This window comes from Bubalus kerabau, chromosome 1 (assembly GCF_029407905.1).
Source record: "Bubalus kerabau isolate K-KA32 ecotype Philippines breed swamp buffalo chromosome 1, PCC_UOA_SB_1v2, whole genome shotgun sequence".
Classification (NCBI taxonomy): Eukaryota; Metazoa; Chordata; class Mammalia; order Artiodactyla; family Bovidae; genus Bubalus; species Bubalus kerabau.
Window position 1 is genome coordinate 83,460 of NC_073624.1, and position 19,342 is coordinate 102,801.

At 60.1% G+C, this 19,342-nt stretch overlaps 1 protein-coding gene across 1 annotated transcript in view; it reads right to left on the bottom strand.

Moving 5' to 3' along the window:
- Positions 1–3,841: 3,841 nt before the first annotated feature.
- SHANK3 (SH3 and multiple ankyrin repeat domains 3) overlaps positions 3,842–19,342 on the bottom strand; it is a 49,436-nt gene continuing 33,935 nt past the window's right edge. Inside the window, exons 20-21 of the mRNA XM_055556430.1 lie at positions 15,708–17,961; positions 3,842–6,334 (exon numbers count right to left, since the gene is read on the bottom strand). Of these exons, the coding sequence (XP_055412405.1) occupies positions 5,740–6,334; positions 15,708–17,961 (2,849 nt within the window). The 3' untranslated portion in view covers positions 3,842–5,739. The remainder of the gene's footprint in view (positions 6,335–15,707; positions 17,962–19,342) is intronic.

The window sequence follows — 19,342 nt, forward strand, 5'->3', positions numbered from 1 at the left end:
CTGTGAGTGCTCTGCAGCTTCAACTGACACACCGCAATGCTGGGGTTCCCGTGCCCCCACTTGACCGCCAGGCAGTCTCCCGGCTCCTGCTGGAGGAGGTCCTGTTCTCCCTGTCGGAATCCTGAGCTTTCATCTTCTCTACCTGAGCACCACGAGGTCTCCTCTCCTCTACATAAGTGTCCAAATTTTCCATCTCAACGGCCTGTCTGAAGTCTTTCCTACCCTTCCTGAGTATCTTGAGGTCTCATCTCCACTATCTGAGGGCCATGAAATCTCGTATCTCCCATTTGAGCACAAGCAGGTCTTACAGGCCCTGAGTGTCGGGGGGTCTTGTCTCCACCTGACACGCCTCATCTCTTCTGCTCTGTATCTGGAGGCCCTGCCTCTTCTCTCTGAGTGACCAAGGGGTCTCCTCTCTCCCGCTGTAGCACAAGCACATCTCATCTTCCCTCTGTGAGCCTCCTCATCCCTGGGCATCAGGCATCTCCATCTCTCCTGTCTAATCGTCAGGACATCTCATTTCCTCTCCAGAGTCCAGAGACATCCTCTCATGCACTTCGTTGTCAGGAAGTTACCATTTTCTCTACATGACTGTCCCTAAATCTACTCTCCCTGCAGGTCAGAAGGTCTTGTCTCTCTTATTACAAAGCCAGAACATGCCTTTCATCTTTATTTACTAGGAAGTGACAAGGACTTATCCCCCTGGTGAGAAGCAGGATGATTTAATTTCCTTACTTGAGTTCAGTATTCATTAGTTCCCTTCCTGTCAGGCAAGAGGTTTTATTTCCCTGATAAAAATGCAATCGGATCTCAAGACTATCAGCTATTTGAGTGGCAAAAGGTTTTAATCCCTGCTGCTGCATGTCGAGGTCTCCTTCTCCTCACCCTGAGCGTGAGGGGCATTTGTCTCCCCTCCATCGGTTTCAGGGCTCTTAGGTACCGTGTCTATTAAGGGTCTCTAACTCCCCATGCCTGAGTGTCACAGATCTTGTTTCTGCTACTTGAGTTTCAGGAGGACTCTTGCTCAATACGTAAGTTTCCAAGGTGTCTTTCTGTCTCTCTCTCATCGCAGGTGGCCTCACCTCCTCTACCTGAAGGTCTGCAAGGTTCTATTTCACCTACCTGAGAACTTGCTTATTTTAACTCAGTAACAGATTGTGCCTAATAAAGTAATCAAAAAAGACTTTGAAAATATAGTTCAAGAAATGGCAGCAGGAATTCAATAAGTGATGTTACAGTTTTGACTGTTAAAGATTATCCAGGTGTTTTTACAGGATTTTGATGGGCATAAAATTGAAATGGTATTTAGATTCATGTGAATCCTGTAACAGAATGATGTAACCATTTATTTTAAATGTTAATATGTACAATTTTCTGGAAATCATAACGTTTGCAAGCTTGTTTGCAAGCTTTTTAAAATATAAGATGAAAATGTAAAATAAAAGTTTCAAAATGGAAAGGGGTACCCAGATTTTCAAAACATTTAGGGGTTATGCAATAACAAAGTTTGAAGACCCAGTGTCTAGATTTTAGAAGAAAACTCTTGTGTGACTCTGCAGAGCAGCAGCCCCTTCTGACTCTTAAACAGGCTCTAGTCTCTGCTCCCAGACACAGTCGTATGCTGAGTGTCTCACATACAGACCGGCAGCTTCAGCTGTGTCATTAAATCTAACGGAAGAGGGACTTCGTTTGCCTCCTCCACACTGTTCTGAAGAGCAAGGGAGAGACAGGAAGGTACAGGACAGTTAAGCTTCTGGGAACACAGGATGGGGTCTCAATGGCTCCTGGTGGCTTGGCTCAGGCCAAGGTGGAGGTCCCAGCACGGGGTGGGGGGGTGCAGAACAAGGGGTCCCCCCTCGTGAGGCTCCTTCTCCCCGTTCTCGAGCCCCACCCTCCCCAGCCCCGCGAGCCCCTCTCGCTTCCCCAGCCTCCTTCCTGCCCTGGCTCCCTCTGCACGCCCCCACCTGGGCCATCCTGTGCCCACCCCCAGCCCAGCCCCAGCCAGCTCCCGCAGATCCTGCCTCATTTCTCCCAGCCTGCTAACTCCCACCCACCCGGTTATTCTCCAGCATATGATACTCCCTGCAGAGCAGGACCTTCCTCATCTGTTCAGCCTCAGTGCCCAGAGCTGCCCACAGGACCTGTAGGGTGGTCAGCGGTGAGGGCCACCCACAAAGCGCTCTCTGCTCCAGGCTGCAGACAGCATGCTGGTGAGATGCTTAGGGCCCCTGAGGGGATAAAGCTGGGACATTCTGAGGTCGTGAGGGGGCAGGAGGAAGCAGAGAGTCCACCGTCCTGAGTGAGAAAGTGTCTGCCCAGAGGCACTGGGAGGCTGCAGCTCACTCAGCGCCATGACCCTCTGCCATCCCACCACCTGCTCCTCTGATCAAGGCTTCTCTTGCCAAGTCCCGGTCTTGAAGGTTCTGACTCATTTTCTGAGGCACTGAGGTGTCTTCTGACCCGTGGGATATCCGTCTTCTCCCCAGGACCCAGGGTCAGTATGGCAATGCCATTTCCATGCCATGATCCCACTGCTATGCCTGCTGGACTGGCCCCCAGGTCCGAGCCCAGTTCCAGCCGGACGCAGGGTCCCACGTGCGGCTCAGAGGAGGCTGACCCGCAGCTGCTGCAGTGCTTGGGCTCAGGGAATTCAGAGACCCCCCTGTGCCTCCACATTCAGACCCTCCCAGGTCCCCACTTCCTTCTAGGCCACTTCTGTTGGATGACCACAGTTTCCAACTTGAAAATGAAGCCAAAAATGTGAAAATATGAAAATTAGAAATTGTGGGGCTTTCTAGACAGATTGCAAGCCTCTTTCAAGGTCCCACTGCCAGTGGTCACCATCTCAGCCTCACAGGGGCCTTTGCCTTCCCGAGCAGGCCTTCCAGACATCCACCTGCTTCTCAGAGCTGCTCCGCCTTCCTGCCCGCCCTGGGTAAAGACACCTGAGTCCACTCCCCTTCTGCACACAAGGCATCACTCCATCCACCGTTCTTATCCTTCCCGGCATCTTCTCACTTCCCTGGAGGCATCACCCAGGCCCCATCCTGAGTCGAGGTCTACAGTTGCCATGTGTGATGTTCACACTCCACCTTGACCCAGTGTGGCGTGGCTTTGCACACACTGCCCTCCTAGAACCCCACCAGGTGCCCAGCTGGTCTGATGGCCCGCCTCCATGGTTTCTGGCCCTCCGTCAGACCTCAGCCACGCAGTCTCCACCTTCCATGGCTCCCTCTGGGTCTCTTCTGTCCACTCGCCTCACTATACCGCCCCCTTCACTCTTTGAGGTGCCCCTGCCCTTTCTGGGAGCTACCACCCTCCCCACCAGCTACCACACAGGCTTGGCCCCATCAATGGCTGGTGGCAGCTGGCTCAAGGGGAGATCTGAACTTGGGCAGGAGCTGTTGGGGCAGGAGAGCACAGGCAGACAGGAGAGGGCTCAAAGACAGGAGCAGCAGAATTTAGGGACACCTGGACACTAGCGGGAAAAGTGGACAAAGGCTACGGAGGATACCCGGACTTCTGGCTCAGGAGGGGTCATTCGCTGGGCTGGTGAGCAGAAAGAGAAGCTTCCAGTTCAGGAAGCACGGGCTCAGGGCCAGCACAACTCGGAGAGAGCGAGGCACAAAGAAGCCAGGCATGCGGGCATGGAGGTCAGCAAAGAGACCAGGTCAGAGAAAGGGTCCGTGGGTCGTCGGTGTAAGCGGCCAGACGCCTGCTGAGGGCCAGGGAGGTTTGTGTGACCTGCCCAAAGGAGGGCAGAGTCTGTGCTTCCAGTATCTCCTCAAGTAGGCAACTGAGAAATGGTTTCATTTCTTATAAATTTATTACATAATAATATTATAATTATTATCAATAATAATAATATAAGAAACATAGATCTCTGTGGGGTGTATCACAACGTCAGGGTCAGGAGGCCTCGGAGCTGGAGCAGGGGGAGAAACCCCCCAGGTGGAGCTCCGTACAAAAGGAGGGGCGAAGCGGAACTGACCCTGTAAAGTTAAAAACCCAAACTGAACGGAACCAAAACCCACAGGTGAGTGAGACGAGTGTGTATGTGGCAGTCTGTTACAGTGACTGCTGCCGTGTGTGTGACCTGGTCTGTTGGTGAAAGGGTTACTGGGTGTGAATCTGCCCAGGGCATGGGGCCGGTGGGCCGGGGCAGGGCGGGTGGGCACAGACCGGCGTGCCAAGCCCCTGGGCTGTGAAAACTTCTGTTTTCTGGGTTTTTTCATTTTTATTAAAAAAAGCTAGAAATATAAACAGAAACTCGTGAGTGACGTGGATGGAGCTTAGTCCAGACTCCAAACCCTAGGTTTAAAAACGTCCCGGGCCCCCCACCCCACAGGTCATTGCTGAGTGTGAGGAGTCACAGTAAGGGGGGCTGGGGTGCCCACTGGGGTCTTTGCCTCTCCCCAAGGCTCGCAGTGGCCTGACTCTAGGGGTGCCCCTATGATCCCCCCTAGAAGCCCAGAGGGGGCGGAGCACTGCCTCCAAGGGCCCTTGGGGGCCTCTCCCAAGCAGCAAGGCTTCACCAAGAAGGCCCACTCAGGCTCCGCGAGGCTCTGGACGGACAGGCTGGGCAAACAGCAGGTCCCAGGGTGCAAGACGACCTCTGACTTTCTTTGGAAGTGGAGACGGGGTGCTTTCACAGGCACACACCCATGCACGCACCCTGTGCAAGCTTCCGAAGCCCCCACACTAGTCCAGAGTGGCCCCTTGGGACCACCCTCCAGTCAGGCACACAAGGGGCTCCAATGCACTCAGTCGCACCCCGAGTTTCACACACTCGCACATGTGCGCACACACACACAGGGCGGAACTGGCGACTTCAGGTCTGAGGCAGGGAGGCTTCTCTGCTGTAGTCGCCCAGCAGCGCGGAGAGGAGGCTAGACCCCTGCTGGGGGGGGACCCTGTGAGGGAGACGGCCGGGGGCAGGTGCCAGGGCCCTGCGCCCACACCCACCCCGGGCGGCTCTCCCAGGCCGCGTGACCGTGCGAGGGCCCACAGGAGTCGCCGCCTGCCGCCCCTCCTCCACGCAGCACCTGAAGGGTCGGTGGGGAACACCATAGCTCAGCGAGGGGAGGGGGCCCAGCGGGGCCCCGGGGCGGGTGCGAGGACCCTGGCCAACCCCAGACCAGCTGGAGCGTCCCCTGCCCCATGTGGGGTGGCAGTGGCAGTTGAGGGGCCAGAGATGGAAGACTGGGCAGCCGCAGCGGAACCGGGGGCTGGAGGGGAGGGGAAGGGAAGCTATTAAGGACAGAGATATTTGTTCCTTTTCTTGTTCCAAATATAGAGTGGATTAAAATATGCAAAACAGGGGGCTCCTTGGCCCCCAACCGAGAACCCCGATGTCTTCCCCCCTCCCCCCGAGTCACCAAGGTGTGTCTTGACCTCGCATGCTGGACTAGGTTACCCCCTCTGGGAAAGTAGCCACCAGGAGCTCAGCGGGAGATGGTCAGGCTGGAGCACCCCGCCCCCGACCCCCTCCCGCTCCAGCCCCCCACGGCCCGCGCCCTTCCTGACCGTGTGCTGGGTGGGGCTCGACGGCCTGGGAGGGCGCTAAGCAATGTACAGGGCAAGTCTCCGAGCGACAGCGAACAGGACGATTCATGCAACATTCCTGGCCCGGGCGCCGGTAGGGTGGGGGCTGGGGAGTGGGCCGAGCCCGCAGCCCGGGGGCGGAGGGGGGCCCTGCCCGCAGGGCGCGGCCGGGGCGTGGGGAGGGGGCGGGGGGCGTCAGCTGCCGTCCAGCTGCCTGAGCGCGCGCTCGATGTTCATGCGGTGGCCCACGCGCGTGACGCCCAGCTCCACGAAGTCGTCCTTGGTGAGCGCCGGCAGGTGCGCACCCTCGATCTCGTGGTCCTCGAAGCGGTCGCGGTGCTCGCCCAAGTGGATGCTCTCCAGCCAGTCGCCCACGTCGAACTTGCTCCAGAGTTGCAGGGGCTTTTGTTGGAAGGGCCGGCGCGGGCTGGGGGCCCCGGGGCCCGGGCCGGGCGCTGGCGAGGGCAGCGGCGAAGGCGAGGGCGAGCGGCTGCGCGCGCTCACGCTGCGCACCACGAAGCGCACCTCCTTCGGCTCATGCGGGATGGAGAGGCTGGACGACTTGAGGATGGTGGGGGGCGTGAGGCCGAAGGGCCGCCCCGCGCCCCCCGCCCCCGCCCCCAGCCCCTCCACCCGCTCCAGCGACGCGGGCTTCACTGGGCTCGGGGCGCGCCGCGCCACAGGGTAGCGGCCGCCGGGCCGCACCGGGTAGGAGGCCCCGCCGCCCGGGCCCCCAGGGCTGCGCTGCTGCGCTGAGATGGTGCTCAGCTCACCGAGGCTGCTGAAGAGCCTGCGGAGGGAGAGGGGGTCAAGGCCAGGTGAGGGGTACCAGGCAAGGTGGGGCCGGGCGGAGGGGCGCGGGGCCAGAGGCCAGGAGGACGCTGGGGGCGGGGCCGGGGGCGGGTTAGCCTTGGGGCCGGAGGGAGACAGGAGGATAGGATCCCGTGGTTCCTCTGGCCCGGCCCCCAGAGTCAGTGCCCTGCTGGGGGAAGGGGAGCCCTAGACTGAATGGAGTAAGAGCCCGGCCCCTCTACTCCACGGGGGCTCCGAGAGCAGGCTGCCTGAGCAAGGACAGCCTCTGGGGCAAAGGGCTGACCCGACATTTCTGACAGCCTGCGACACCGGCTCTGGACACCGCCCATCCACCCAGACCCAGAGAGTAGGGCTGGCAGTACCCCTCAGCACTGCCCCTCTGTTATCATGAGACCCAGAGAGACCTGGGCCGGCCGCAGGGCTGGCTGAGCCGTGATCAAGGCTGGTGGCAGCACAAGACAGAACAGTCCATGAGGTCTGAGACGGACACCAGGCGGCGTTCACACCCACACAGAGAGCAGCGCGTGCAGGACAGGCATGAGGCCGCGGTGCACGTGCCATGCGGCCTCGCTGCGCAGGAAAGCACGCGGCGGCGGCAGCCACGTATGCCACATACATGCAGCAGCAGCGGCAGGAGCGGCATGGCCTGCCCACGACAGTGACAAGCAGCATATGTGCAGAAACAGCACACACTCACAGACACACGCGTGCGCAGATGGTCTGCACTCCCCAGCTTCACCTGACGGACCCGGCCTTCAGCCCCTCCACCCCCCAGCATGGCCGTGGTGGGAGGCCCGACGGGAGGCCTCCTCCAGAGAAAACCCCCTCCTGTATCCCACATCGCCCCCACCCAGTTTGTCTCCCTATGCCCCTGCTGTGGCCAAGGGAAGCCTCGGGGGACCGGCCGTGGCACCGGGGCCCCACGAGACCAAGCACAGCAGAGATCCAGGCGGGCAGCGCACAGAGAGGCATGGGATGGGCATGCTCACTTACACAGCCGGCGCTCGGGACCACCGCGCAGCTAGACAGAGCAGCCACATGCAGATGGGCAGGAGAGAGCAATGAGAGAGAGAGTTAGCGCCGGCCCTGAGCGGGCGCGCCGGGCAGAACCACAGTGCACAGCCAGGTGGGGACCCGCTGGCCAGATACCCCGGGAGGAGGCTCGGAGGCAGTGGGCCGGTGCAATGGGAAGGAGCACACTGGAGCTGCAGGGCGAGGGGAAGTGCAGGCCAGACGAGGTGGGTCTGGGTGGGCCTCTGGCCAGCCTGTGGCCTGTTCTCCACTCTGTGGCCCTCATCCACAGGCTTCACGCAGAGCCCTGTGTGCCAGATGCCCAGCCGACACCTGGCCCTGGGGGTGCTTTGTGACCTTGTGCTGCTGCCGGCCCGCCTCCCTTTCTCTGCCCTTGCCTGAACTGGGCTAAGGACCCCTCCCCTGGGTTCCCCCACTTTTGTGCCATCCTGACTGGTGCCTGCCCCACATTGTGGAGGGCATCCTGAGCATCACTCGTCCCCTGAAAGCAGGTCTTGTCTTCTCCTCTCTCACCGGTGCAAGGTCAGCGTCTCCCAGGAGATCCAGCTCTGTCCTACTCGACCTGGTTTCCGCTGCCTGGCTCCCTCTCCTCAGCCTCTGTCCCCGCTGCCTCGCCCAGTTGCTCAGATCCAGAGCAGAGCCTCTTGAAGAGGCCAGACCGTGTTCTCCCCACCCCAGCAGAGAGGGGCTCCAAGAGCACCTGGGTGACGGGCTCAGGGAACAGGCACCGATCATTAGAAGAAACCCTCTTCTCCCCCACATCTGGCCTCGGTGGTACCACCTGGATTTCGGGGCAAAGTAGGGCAGCAGTGGAGGCGGGGGAGGACCCCAAGGGGCTGGAGGGACCCCAAGCGGTAGAGATTGCTAGGGAGGGCAAGGGAGCGGAGCTGGGGTCAGCGCTCCTGTCCCCGTGCCCAGGCCCCCGCACATCCCCCCCGGGCCCGGGAACCTGCATCTCAGGATGGAGTCCTGTGTGCCCACCCCAGGCGTCTCCTGGAGCGGGGTCAGGAGCCCTGGCAGGAGGTGAGCTGAAGGCCAAGGATGAGGGTGTACTGGCTCAGAAGCGCCAAGGAGACCCTGCCAAGGGGAGATCCTGGGTGTGGAGCAGGGTGCCTGCCAGAGGCTAGGGCTGGTGCCAGGAGGCGTGTGAGAGAGGGACTGAAGGGCCACGATCCCCTGGGGCCTCAGGGGGGAGAGGGCTCGTCATGCTCCCACGGCTGTCCCCCCGAGGCCCCAGGGCCTGGCAGGAAGTGTCCAGGGATGCCACATCTGGGTGTCTGCTCCTCCTCCCCTTCCCCTCGGGAACAGGGAACTGCCCACATTGTCCCGGGCCAGGACCCCCAGGGCGTCCCTGGTTGGGTCCACGTTTCCACACCACCTCTGCACGGCCGCCACTGTCCGCCACCGCTCGTCACCGCTCTCCACGCTCCAGTGGCCTCCCCACCAGGCCCCGGGCACAGAGGGCTTCCGGGAAGTCTCTGGCATGTGTACCTCACTAGGCACCTGCACCCTGGACGCCTCCTGGTCTTTCTGCAGACAGCTTAGCCAGGCTCCACAGTCCTCGGCATCCTCCCCACCGGTGTCTGAGTCTTGTACTATCCGGCTCACTCCTGGCGCCTGGACCAGTGAGGTCTGCTATCACGCCTCCCCTCCCCTTCCCCAGCCCCTGCAGCTGCCGAGGATGTCAGCAGAGTCCCCTTGCTGACCTGTCCACCAGTTCCCCTCTTAGGTGCCCTTCCACTTCCCTTCTAGATCGGTCCCCCATTAGTTCGCACTTTCTCCCAGGCCATGTCATCCGCCTCCACCCTTTGCTGTAACCAGTGTGTCCACGAACGCCGCATGTCAGGCCGAGCCAGTCTCTCCTGAGCCCCAGACCTCTGCTGGGGTCCCCACACATGCTCTCCTCCCCTGATCCCTCCCGCGCCAGAGGCCTTGGAGCCCCCATCAGCTGCCCTGTCTCTTCACCCGCATGGCTCATGAACCCAGGCCTTTCTCCTCATCCCCCAGCTACCTCTGATCCCAGACCTTTCATGGGCTCGCTCAGGACCTCTTGCCTGGCTTCCTAATTGTTAGCCTTGACTCCTGGTACCTAGCTTAAAGCCAGGAACACAATATGCATGAGGGGAAATGCTGTAAGACCAGAGCCACGTGATGTGTCACTCCAGGCCTGACTGCCTGTCAGCCCAGCGACGCCAACAGGCAAGAAGCAGCCCAGCCCGGCCCCGGCCTCTGCCTGGAACTTTCTGCCACTACACTCATGCAGGGCAGGTCTAGGCCTGTGGCCTCCTGCAACTTGAGAGGCTCATAGAGGGAAGTAGCCCTCAAGAGGAGCTCAAACGACTCGAGCTGGGAGCACCACGAGGCCCCCTTTGGCGTCCGCGTCTCACCCAAGCCCTGACTTCTCACTGCCTGCACCAGCTCACGGCTCCAACCTCCAACACTCCAGACACCCCTGGGCGCCCCCTGTGACCCTTTCCCACTCCTCCAGTGGAGTTCGTGGCCCCTGAGGCCCTGATCACGGCTCCTGCAAATCCACCTCACAGGTCCCTCACCTGTGAGGACCTCCTCAAGGAAGGAACACACGCTGGCCCTTGTGTCCTGCCCTGGCCGGCACACGACAGGTCCAGTTTCCAAAGAGCAACTCCTGTGGGCCTTGAGGCACCTGCAGTCACGTCAGGCTCCAGCCAGACTCCCGGATGCGAGCAGGACAGGGCCCACAGGGGTCCCCCGGGCAGGGTTCTCCATCCCCGCAAAAATGTGCATCTTCTGTGGGATGATACCTGGTGACCCCCTAAGGAGATGGTCAGACCACAGCATGCCGCACATCAGAAGCTCTGAGAAGCACCACTGAGAAGAAACCTCGCCAACTTTGTGTCCAAGAATCTTTTTAGGTGAAATCAGATGTGCGGCTCAGACAGGAATAAAACCGAGAGCCAGAGCAGAGCCGAGCGTTGCTGTGGGGCTCAGAGACAGGCAGCCCTCAGGCCACACGTGGGATTCAGATCCAAGCACGGGGTCTGGAAGACGGAGGGAGTTTAGAGCGGGCGTGGGGCTCTGAGAAGATGTTCTGCTTGTCAGGCTAGACTGAAAGCTGGAAGCAGAGAGAGAGCTGGTCTGGGATCAAAGTTGCAAGCAGCCAAGTCCATGGGCCTTCCGGATGCATTTCCACAAGTTACCAAGCTTCACGTCCTTGACGTAAGCGGTAACCTCTCCTTCCCCGTCTGAGATCTTTTTAGATCTCCAGGCCACGGAGTGTCTTGCAGCTAAAGGGACACAGAGCCTGGACTGAGCTATCAGTGGAGAAGGTGGGCAGAGCGAGTACTTCTTCCCTTGTGGTGTCTCTGTGGTGAGGAGGCGGGCAGGCCTGGGTCCAGGCGACAAGGCTCGGGGGTGTGACCCACCGAGTGGCCGTGGCAACTGCCCTCGAGCTTCAGCTGGGGTCAGTCCCAGAAGGAAACAGCCCCACCTGGACCCCAAACCTTCTACATTTGGGACATGTCTCCAGCAGACAGTGTCAGCAGCAGCTGTGGTCACAACGTGAGAAATGAGGGCCAAACTCTAGCCGCTGCTGGCTGCAAAGAGCTGCCCAGCAGCCCCAGCCGGCGACACGTGCGCCACACGGGGTGCTGACTGCACGGGGGGCTGACTGCCTGTGCTCCCACCCAGGGCTGAGGGCAAGGAGGAGGAAGGACAGATTGTGAGCAGGAGCCGACGGGATGCAGAGGGGCGTGGCGAAGGAAGGGCGGGGCACATGGGTTAAGGCCGCTGGGCCTGCGGAGGGCACTGACTGGGCTCAACTGTAGTGACTTCAGAATCCACGAGCTGTTTGTTATACTCCGGTTGATAAACGTAGGTGCTGGTCTACAGAACGAACACACACGCATTTCTGCGTGAGGGAGATCACTGTTCAGTTGCGACCCCGTGGACTGCAGCACGCCAGGCTTCCCTGTCCTCCACCATCCTGGAGTTGGCTCAAACTCATGGCCATTGAGTTTGTGATGCCATCCAACCATCTCATTCTCTCTCACCCGCTTATTCTCCTGTCCTCAGTCTTTCCCAGCATCAGGGTCTTTCCAGTGAGTTGGCTCTTCACATCTGGTGGCCAAAGTATTGGAGCTTCAGCCTCAGCATCAGTCCTTGCAATGAATATTCAGGGTTGATTTCCTTTAGGACTGACTGGTTTGATCTCCGAGCTGTCCAAGGGACTCTCAAGAATGTTCTCCAGCAACACAGTTTGAAAGCATCAATTATTTGGTGCTCAGCCGTCTTTATGATCCAACTCTTGCATCCATATATGACTACTGGAAAAACCATAGCTTTAATTATATGGACCTTTGTCGGCCAAGTGATGTTTCTGCTTTTTAATACCCTATCTAGGCTGGTCATAGCATTCCTTTCAAGGAGCAAGTGTCTTTTAATTTCATGGCTGCAGTCATCGTCCGCAGTGATTTTGAAGCCCAAGAACAGAAAATCTATCACTGTTTCCATTTTTCTGTATCTATTTGCCATGAAGTGATGAGACTGGATGCCATGATCTTCATTTTTTGAATGTTGCGTTTTAATCAAGCTTTTTCACTCTCCTCTTTCATCAACAGGCTCTTTATCACCTCTTCGCTTTCTGCCTTTAGGGTGGTGTCATCTGCATATCTGAGGTTGTTGATAGTTCTCCCAGCAATCTTGATTCCAGCTTGACTCCAGCCGGCAATTCACATGATGTACTCTGCACGTAAGTTAAATAAGCAAGGTGACAATATACAGCCTTGACTTACTTCTTTCCCAATCTGGAACCAGTCTGTTGTTCCATGTCCAGTTCGAACTGTTGCTTCTTGACCTGCATACAGGTTTCTCAGGAGACAAGTAAGGTATTCTGATATTCCCATCTCTTTTAAGAATTTACCATGGTTTGTTTTGATCCACACGGTCAAAGGCTTTAGCGTAGACAATCAAGTAGAAGTAGATGGTATTCTGGATTCCCTTGCTTTCTCTATGATCCAATGGATGTTTGCAATTTGATCTCTGGTTCCTCTGCCTTTTCTAAATCCAGTTTGAACATCTAGAAGTTCTTGGTCCACGTACTGTTGAAGCCTAGCTTGGATGATTTTGAGCATTACCTTGCTAGCATGTGAAATGCATGCAACTGTACCATAGTTTGAAGATTCTTTGGCATTGCCTTTCTTTGGGATTGGAATGAAAACTGACCTCTTCCAGTCTGATGGCCACTGCTGAGTTTTCCAAATTTGCTGGCATATTGAGTGCAGCACTTTCACAGTATCATCCTTTAGGATGTGAAATAGCTCAGCTGGAATTCCATCACCTCCACTAGCTTTGTTTATACTAATGCTTCCTAAGGCCTACTTGACTTCACACTCCAGGATATCTGGTTCTAGATGACAAGGCAAGAATACAAAGAACTGTATAAAAAAGGCCTTGGTGACCCAGATAACCACGATTATGTGGTCTCTCACCTAGAGTCAGACATCCGGGAATGTGAGGGGAGTTACTGCACATTAACCCTGTGTGTGTCACCAGAAGGGGCTTAATGACAGAGACTCCAGATTACAGTGGATAAAGAGCAGGGCTTGAGGTCAGCTGCCACCATTTGCTGGCTGGAATGGCCCTCCTCAGAACCTCAGCTGTATTGTCTGGAAAGTGGAGGTTACATTCATGTATCCATCCAACAGAAAGGCGGTGAAGACCAAGTGACGTGACTCAGTCTGGTCCGGTGCAGAGCGTGCTTATTTTCCCATAAGGGCGCTACGAGTCCACCTGCTGCCCTGGCGGAGCACCTGGCCACCCTCACTATTCCACGAGCGAGGGCTGCAGTTCACTGAGGCTAAGTGGTTTGTCCAAGACTACAAACTCAGATGCAACCTGCTGAGGGTTGATATCCAGGACCATCTGACCCAGGCCAATGTCAGGGAACAAAGTGAGTTGCTAAAGCTGATGAATGCCATGGCACAAAGGAGTCTCCTGTTTTAGGCTCGCTAGCACCTGGTACCTCTGGGAATATCACCCGAGTCCCCTTTAGATACCACCCCCACCCCCACTTTAGCACCTGTCCAGTAGCTGGGCTGACCACAAGCCCTGACCCCTAAAACAGCATATTACACAGGCCTGGTCAACAGCAGCCCTGCGTCTCCCTGACTCAGGTGACCATTTCAGGGGACACAGGGGACCCAGATGAAGCCAATCGGAGCCTTGGATTTTGCAGGAACTCCTGAGGGAAAGAGAATCACTCTGCCGTGGGCCTGCAGAGCAGATAGAATATAAAAGCTGGAACTGCTGGCCTTGCCCCGACCCCCACATCCAAGAAAGGAAACACACGCAGGTCCTGATGCAACCCAGAGCCACTGGACGAGAGAGCCTTGCCATGACAAATGGGAAAGGCTGAAGATGACCACAGGAGACACAGCAGGAGGCTCCTGAGAGACCCAAGGAGACGCGGCAGGAGGCTCAGGAGAGACCATGGGAGACATGGCAGGAGGCTCAGGAGAGACCCCGGGAGATGCCGCAGGAGGCTCAGCTGATAGACCACCTGCTTCAGCCCCACGGGAGCCCATGGAGCGAAGACGGGGCCTGGGCTGCCCTGAGCGCGGCTCTGGGTCTCGACAGCCAGCAAACCTCAACCAAGTGTCTGTCCTTCTGTGGCATCTGTCCTAAGCTGCCTGCCTAGGCCTCAGATCACAAAAGACAGCACTTGCATTTGGCAGATGTTTTATTAAGGCCTGCATTGTGCCGGGCGTGGTGCTACCCACTGTCACCGGCCCTAATTTTCATCAGGAGGGGCACAAAGGAGTGCAGGGGCTGGTGGAGGCAGGAGAAGCAGAGAGCAAAGATGGGGGCTGGTCCAGGCTGCATCAGGAAACCCCCGCCTTCAGGGCTCTGTTCCTGAGAGGCCTGGGCTGCTCACTCCAACTGGACTCCCCTGGCCACACCCCTAACACCCTCTCTAAGGGCACTTGAAACATTGTCCTGGTAGGAATAAGGCCTTCACATTCAACTGGGAGTTGGAAGAGGTGAAAAGTGGGGAGGGCACCAGAGCCAGCCCAGGATGACGGGAGCTGGAGGGTAGCTCCCCAAACCACTTAGGAGAAGCATCACTAGTTTCCCAAGCCCCCACCTATCTTTTGAGTCCTTAGCTGGGAAAAAAGTAGATTGGACAAGCCCTTGTGAGTAAAACCTGGATCTCCTCACTGCTTTGTGAACTCTGCATTCCAAGGCTGGCAGGACTCACTAGGTTGGTCACATGGTGGAGAGGAGGAGTCAGGAGGTGGTGCCCCACGTGATACCACAAAGCTAGAAGTGGGGGAGAGCCGCCAGGGTGCAGAAGGCAAAAGCAGACAAGGACTGACCAGGGGTGACCAGCTCTGACTCAGACCAGCTCTCCTACCAGCATCCATGGAGCCCACAGGCCCAAGGAGGTCCTCTCTGGGGCACACTCTTGGGAATGAGGTCCTCAAGGGAAGAGCCAAGGGGTGAGCCCAGAGGCTGTGGCAGCGGACTCTGAGCCAGAGCAGCCCCCCAGCCCCTTGCCCACGTCCAGAGCACCACATGGCCTCTCTAAGTCCCCACCTTGTGCAGGCAATGGGCGGGGAGGCCAGAGGAATGGGGAAGGTACGGGGAAGAAGCAGATGGAGGTGCAGAGAGAGAGGATGCTTTCCATCTAATGGCTCCTTAATGCACTCTGAAAATCACGCACAGGAATCAGTATTCGAGGGGCTCTAAGGCAGTGCTGAGTGACAGAAATGTTTCTGGGGCAGAAAACAGGAAATTGGTGGTGGGTCTTAGGAGGAAAAGGATCCAGTGTACTCTAAGTTTCAAAAGGAAGTGAGGAAAGATGGTACCAACCGCATGGCACAGCCACATGGCCACAAAGAGGACGGTGGGGTGGGTAGCGGTTTGCACAGGGCACCAAGAAGTCCAGCAGCTGGGGGTGGGGGGCAGCGGCAACTTTAGAGTGGACCACAGAAGGACCCTTAATGGTAGAGGCACCTATGGTCAAGAGAGAGTCCTCGGGGATTCCCAGGGGCACAGAGCCTCAGGAGGGTGCGGAGGTGCTCACGCCCAGCCTTCATGGCCAGCACCAACAGGGATGCAGAGAAGAGCACCTGACATCTCAGGTCCCTGAAAGAGCCTTGGGTCTCAGACAGACGAGGCCAGGTAAAGGACAGAGGGGTGGACAGGAGAGCGCAGGGCGGGGTAGCACGGACAGGTGACAGAGGGGACGGGATGGGCGGCTGGGGGACGGAGCCACGGAAGGACAGGAGGAGCACGGGGCGGGGCGGACGGGACCCGACCCTCCCCACTGCCCTGCTCACCGAGCTGCCGCGATGGGAGACTTCTTGGCGGGGTCCAGCAGGCCGCCCAGGCCGCCGGCCGGCTCCTCCCCCAGGGAGCGGGTGTCTTTGTTCAGCTGCTGCAGGCGGGAGCTGAGCTCGGTGATCACAGTTGGCTTGTCGTCTTCAGGCCCAGGGAGCCCCCGGCTCTCGACGGGGTCCCCCCACAGCTTGGACCTTCTCTGGAAGAGGTAGCGAGGGCGAGCAGGCCCGGCAGCAGAGGCCAGCCCGGCGGTGGCGGCGTGGTGCTGCTGGGCCATGAGCTCACTGTCGGAGGACTGCTTCAGCAGCGGGTCCCTGAAGGTCACCGGCCCCTTCCCCAGCGGGGACTTGAGCTTGGGCTTGGGAGGCACTGGTGGCTTCTCGAGTAGAAAAGTATGTCCATCGGCGAAGGAGGTGTGGGTGTCCGTGAGCTCCCCGCTCTCCGAGCTCAGGGTGGACATGCTGGACACGGTGGAGATGGTGCTCGTGGTCTCCAGGTGGGGGTCGCTGGAGCTGCGCGTGTCGGCCTCCTCCACCCCCGAATCCGCTGCGGACTCCGGGGCGGGCGGCGGCTCGCTGCTCGGCTTCCCTGAGGCCGGGCCTGGCACCGTGGTGGGCGAGGGGCCGGGGCCGGGGAGTGGCGTGGCCAGCAGAACCCCGTTGGCAAACTCTTCGGGAGGCGGCACGAGTCCAATGCGGGCCAGCTCCTCTCTGGTCTCCTCGTCGCTGGAGGACAGCTGGGCTGGCGGCAGGTTCACAGCGAATACCAGCTCCGGCTCCTCCTCGGAGCTGCCCTGGCCGGGCCCGGGGTCGGTGGGGGCACTGCCGGGGGGCTGGGCCCGGGGGCTCGGCAGGGGCTCTGCGACCACAGCTGACTGAGTGGGGGCCGGGGCCAGCTCCGGAGTGCCAGGGCGCTGCTCTTCGGCCCCCAGCCCACTGGGCTCGTGCCCGTTGCTGGTGGCGTGCACAACGATGAGGCCAGCGGGCCGCTGCAGGGACGTGTCCAGGACGCTGAGGATCATGGACTTCTTGTCCTCCGGAGACTTGCGCTCCTCCCGGGGCACTTTCTCGGGCTCCCTCCGCGCAGGCACGGGAACCCAGGCTGGGCTCCTGGGGGAGAAGGCTGGCGAAGCCAGAGGCCCTCGCTCCGAGTCCCGGGCCTGCACATCCACAAACAAGGGCCCGGGCCGGTCGGTGTCGGGGCTGTGCACAGGTGTCGGGGACCGGGAGGGCGCCTGGGAGGCCAGAGCCCGCTCGCGAGCCGCCAGGGCCAGGGCCAAGGGCGAGCTGGGGTCCAGGGGTTTCCCGGTGAGCGGGTGGATGAAAGTGGAGCCGGAAGGCCCAAGGCTCGGGCCGCTGACCAATGGCTTCAGAGCAGAGACTGGGGAGGGCAGCAGCAGGTCGCGGCCGGTGGTGGTGGCGCCGGCTCCCAGAAGGCGCTCGTCGATGGAGCGCGAGGGCTGCAGGGAAGGCATGTCCGCGCTCGGAGAGGTGCCCTCGATGGCGCCCACAGACAGGAACACGGTGGAGCGCCGCCGCTCCTCCAGCCGCCGGTCCTTGCTTGGGGCCGGGCCGCCAAACGCCAGCCCGGGGCCGTCTCCGGGGCCGTAGTCGAGGCCGCTGGGCCGAGGACCGCGGTGCGTCGGGGAGGGCTCCCTAGCGAAGCTGCCGACGACCGGGCCGGGGCTGCCCACCGCCAGGGCCGCGCGCTCCTGCGCATCCTCCACCTGCAGCTGCTTCACCAGCGGGCTCTTGCGGCGCTGAGGTTTGGACGGCGCGAAGAGGCTGGCGCTGAACGCGCCCAGGTTGGCGTAGGGGCTGTCGGGGCCCGGCGGCCGAGGCCGCCGCTTGGGGCGTTCCGGCGGGGTGGCCGCTGGCGGGGGCCGAGAGGCGTCGGCCGCCTCGGGCGCCGAGTCCTGCAGGATGATCATGGAGCGCGCGCGCTTCTGCCGCTCCGGGTAAGGCAGCGGACCCAGGGCCGCGCCTGAATCATACAGGCCCGGGGCGCCCGCGCCCAGGCGCGCCTCCAGGCCGGGCTTGAAGCTGGAGCGCACGGTGTCGTAGGCGCGGCCCGGAGGCGGCGGTGGCGAGAAGGCGGGGGGCGGCCCAGAGTCGAAGTAGTAGGGGGCGGGAGGGGGCGGCGGCGCGGTCTGCGGAGGGGGCGGGATGCCACGGCCCTCGCGCACCGAGTCCTGCATCGATGTGCTCCTCGGGAAGCGCCCCTCCAGCAGGGACGCCAGCTTCTCGTCCTCCCCTGCAGACAGAGGCCCTGGTGAGCCCAGCCGTGGCACCGAGGGCCAGGGCCTGCGAGGAGGCCCCTCCGGACCTGGACGCCTGCCCTCTCCCCACCCCCGGGGGCAGCCCAGGTCCCGGGCGCAAAGGCATCTTCAAAATCTGCTAGGGCTGCTGGCCTGCCCGCCGGAGGATGGAGTCAGGGTGGGTGTGGGCACTAGGGTTACAGAGCAGAGGGAGACACGGGGAGACACGGAGAGCCCAGGGCAGGGGGTCTGAGCAAGGTCCTCAGGCTGGACTGGTCCCGGAAGGCCAGGCTCTGCACCTCAAGCCGGGCGTCAGGTTGGTAGGGCTCCTGCGGACTGGGGAGAGGGATGGGTTCAAATACAGGGGAGAGGAGGGCCCAGCAGCAGAGGCTTTTGAGAGAAGACTCCAACTCTGACCCATGGAGAGGGCCCAAAGACAGCAGCCCCCACCCCACCCCCACCCCAGCAGTGGGGACGGAACTGCAGAGAAGGGCGAGGGGTGGTCGGAACAGGCCTTCCCGCCCAAGATTGAGCAAGGCTTCCTCTTGAGCCTCCAGCAGTGGAATAAGCAGGTGTCACTGGGAGGCCCTGGTGGCAACCGGGGTTGGAGGAAGGGAGATAGTCAGATATAAGGGGGATCTCTCTCAAGCAGGAGTGATTCACTGTAGGCAAGGGGCAACAGGACTGTGGCCAGGAAGAGAGAGCTGAGGCCCGGGTGAGTGGTGCTCTGTGAAGAGACAGGTCCAGAGAGGCTCCATCCTAGCGACCCATGGGCACTGGGCTGGGGGAGGCTGCCAGGAGGTCATGCCATAGCCCTTGTTGCTGTTCAGTCACTAAGGCATGTCCAACTCTTTGCGACCCCATGAACTGCCGTAGCCCTAGTGGCAGAAATTCGGGAAGGCTGGGCAGAGGAGGGATGGCAGGCTGAGCACGTGACCCACGTTTCAGCTTGACTCCTTACTGGCTGTGTAAGCCTACGCCAGGCCCTGAGCCCCTCGACGCCCCAGTTCTCTCGTGGACAACACAGAGTTAAAATGAACCCTACCTCCTGCCTCACTCCGATGTCATTAGGGTCTGTGCAAGAGCAGGGCTGGAACACGCAGGGCCCCCACTGTCCTGCCACCTCGCTAGAACCTGGCGGGGCCTCCCGGGTGCCCGTGTGCAGTGCAGACAGCTGGGCCGCCCGCGCGCTCAGTTAGGCTGCAGGCGACGAACAGCCCAGGCCAAGGAGAGTGGACGAGCAGCTCCTCAGAGCTGACGCACAGGGCTCTGGGAAGACTGCTTGCGGATCTACACCTGGCCTGGCTCAGGGCTTGGCCGCGTTCCCATGCAGACCGCCTGTCCCCACCCACCGCCCCCTCTGCTGCCGTGGCACTC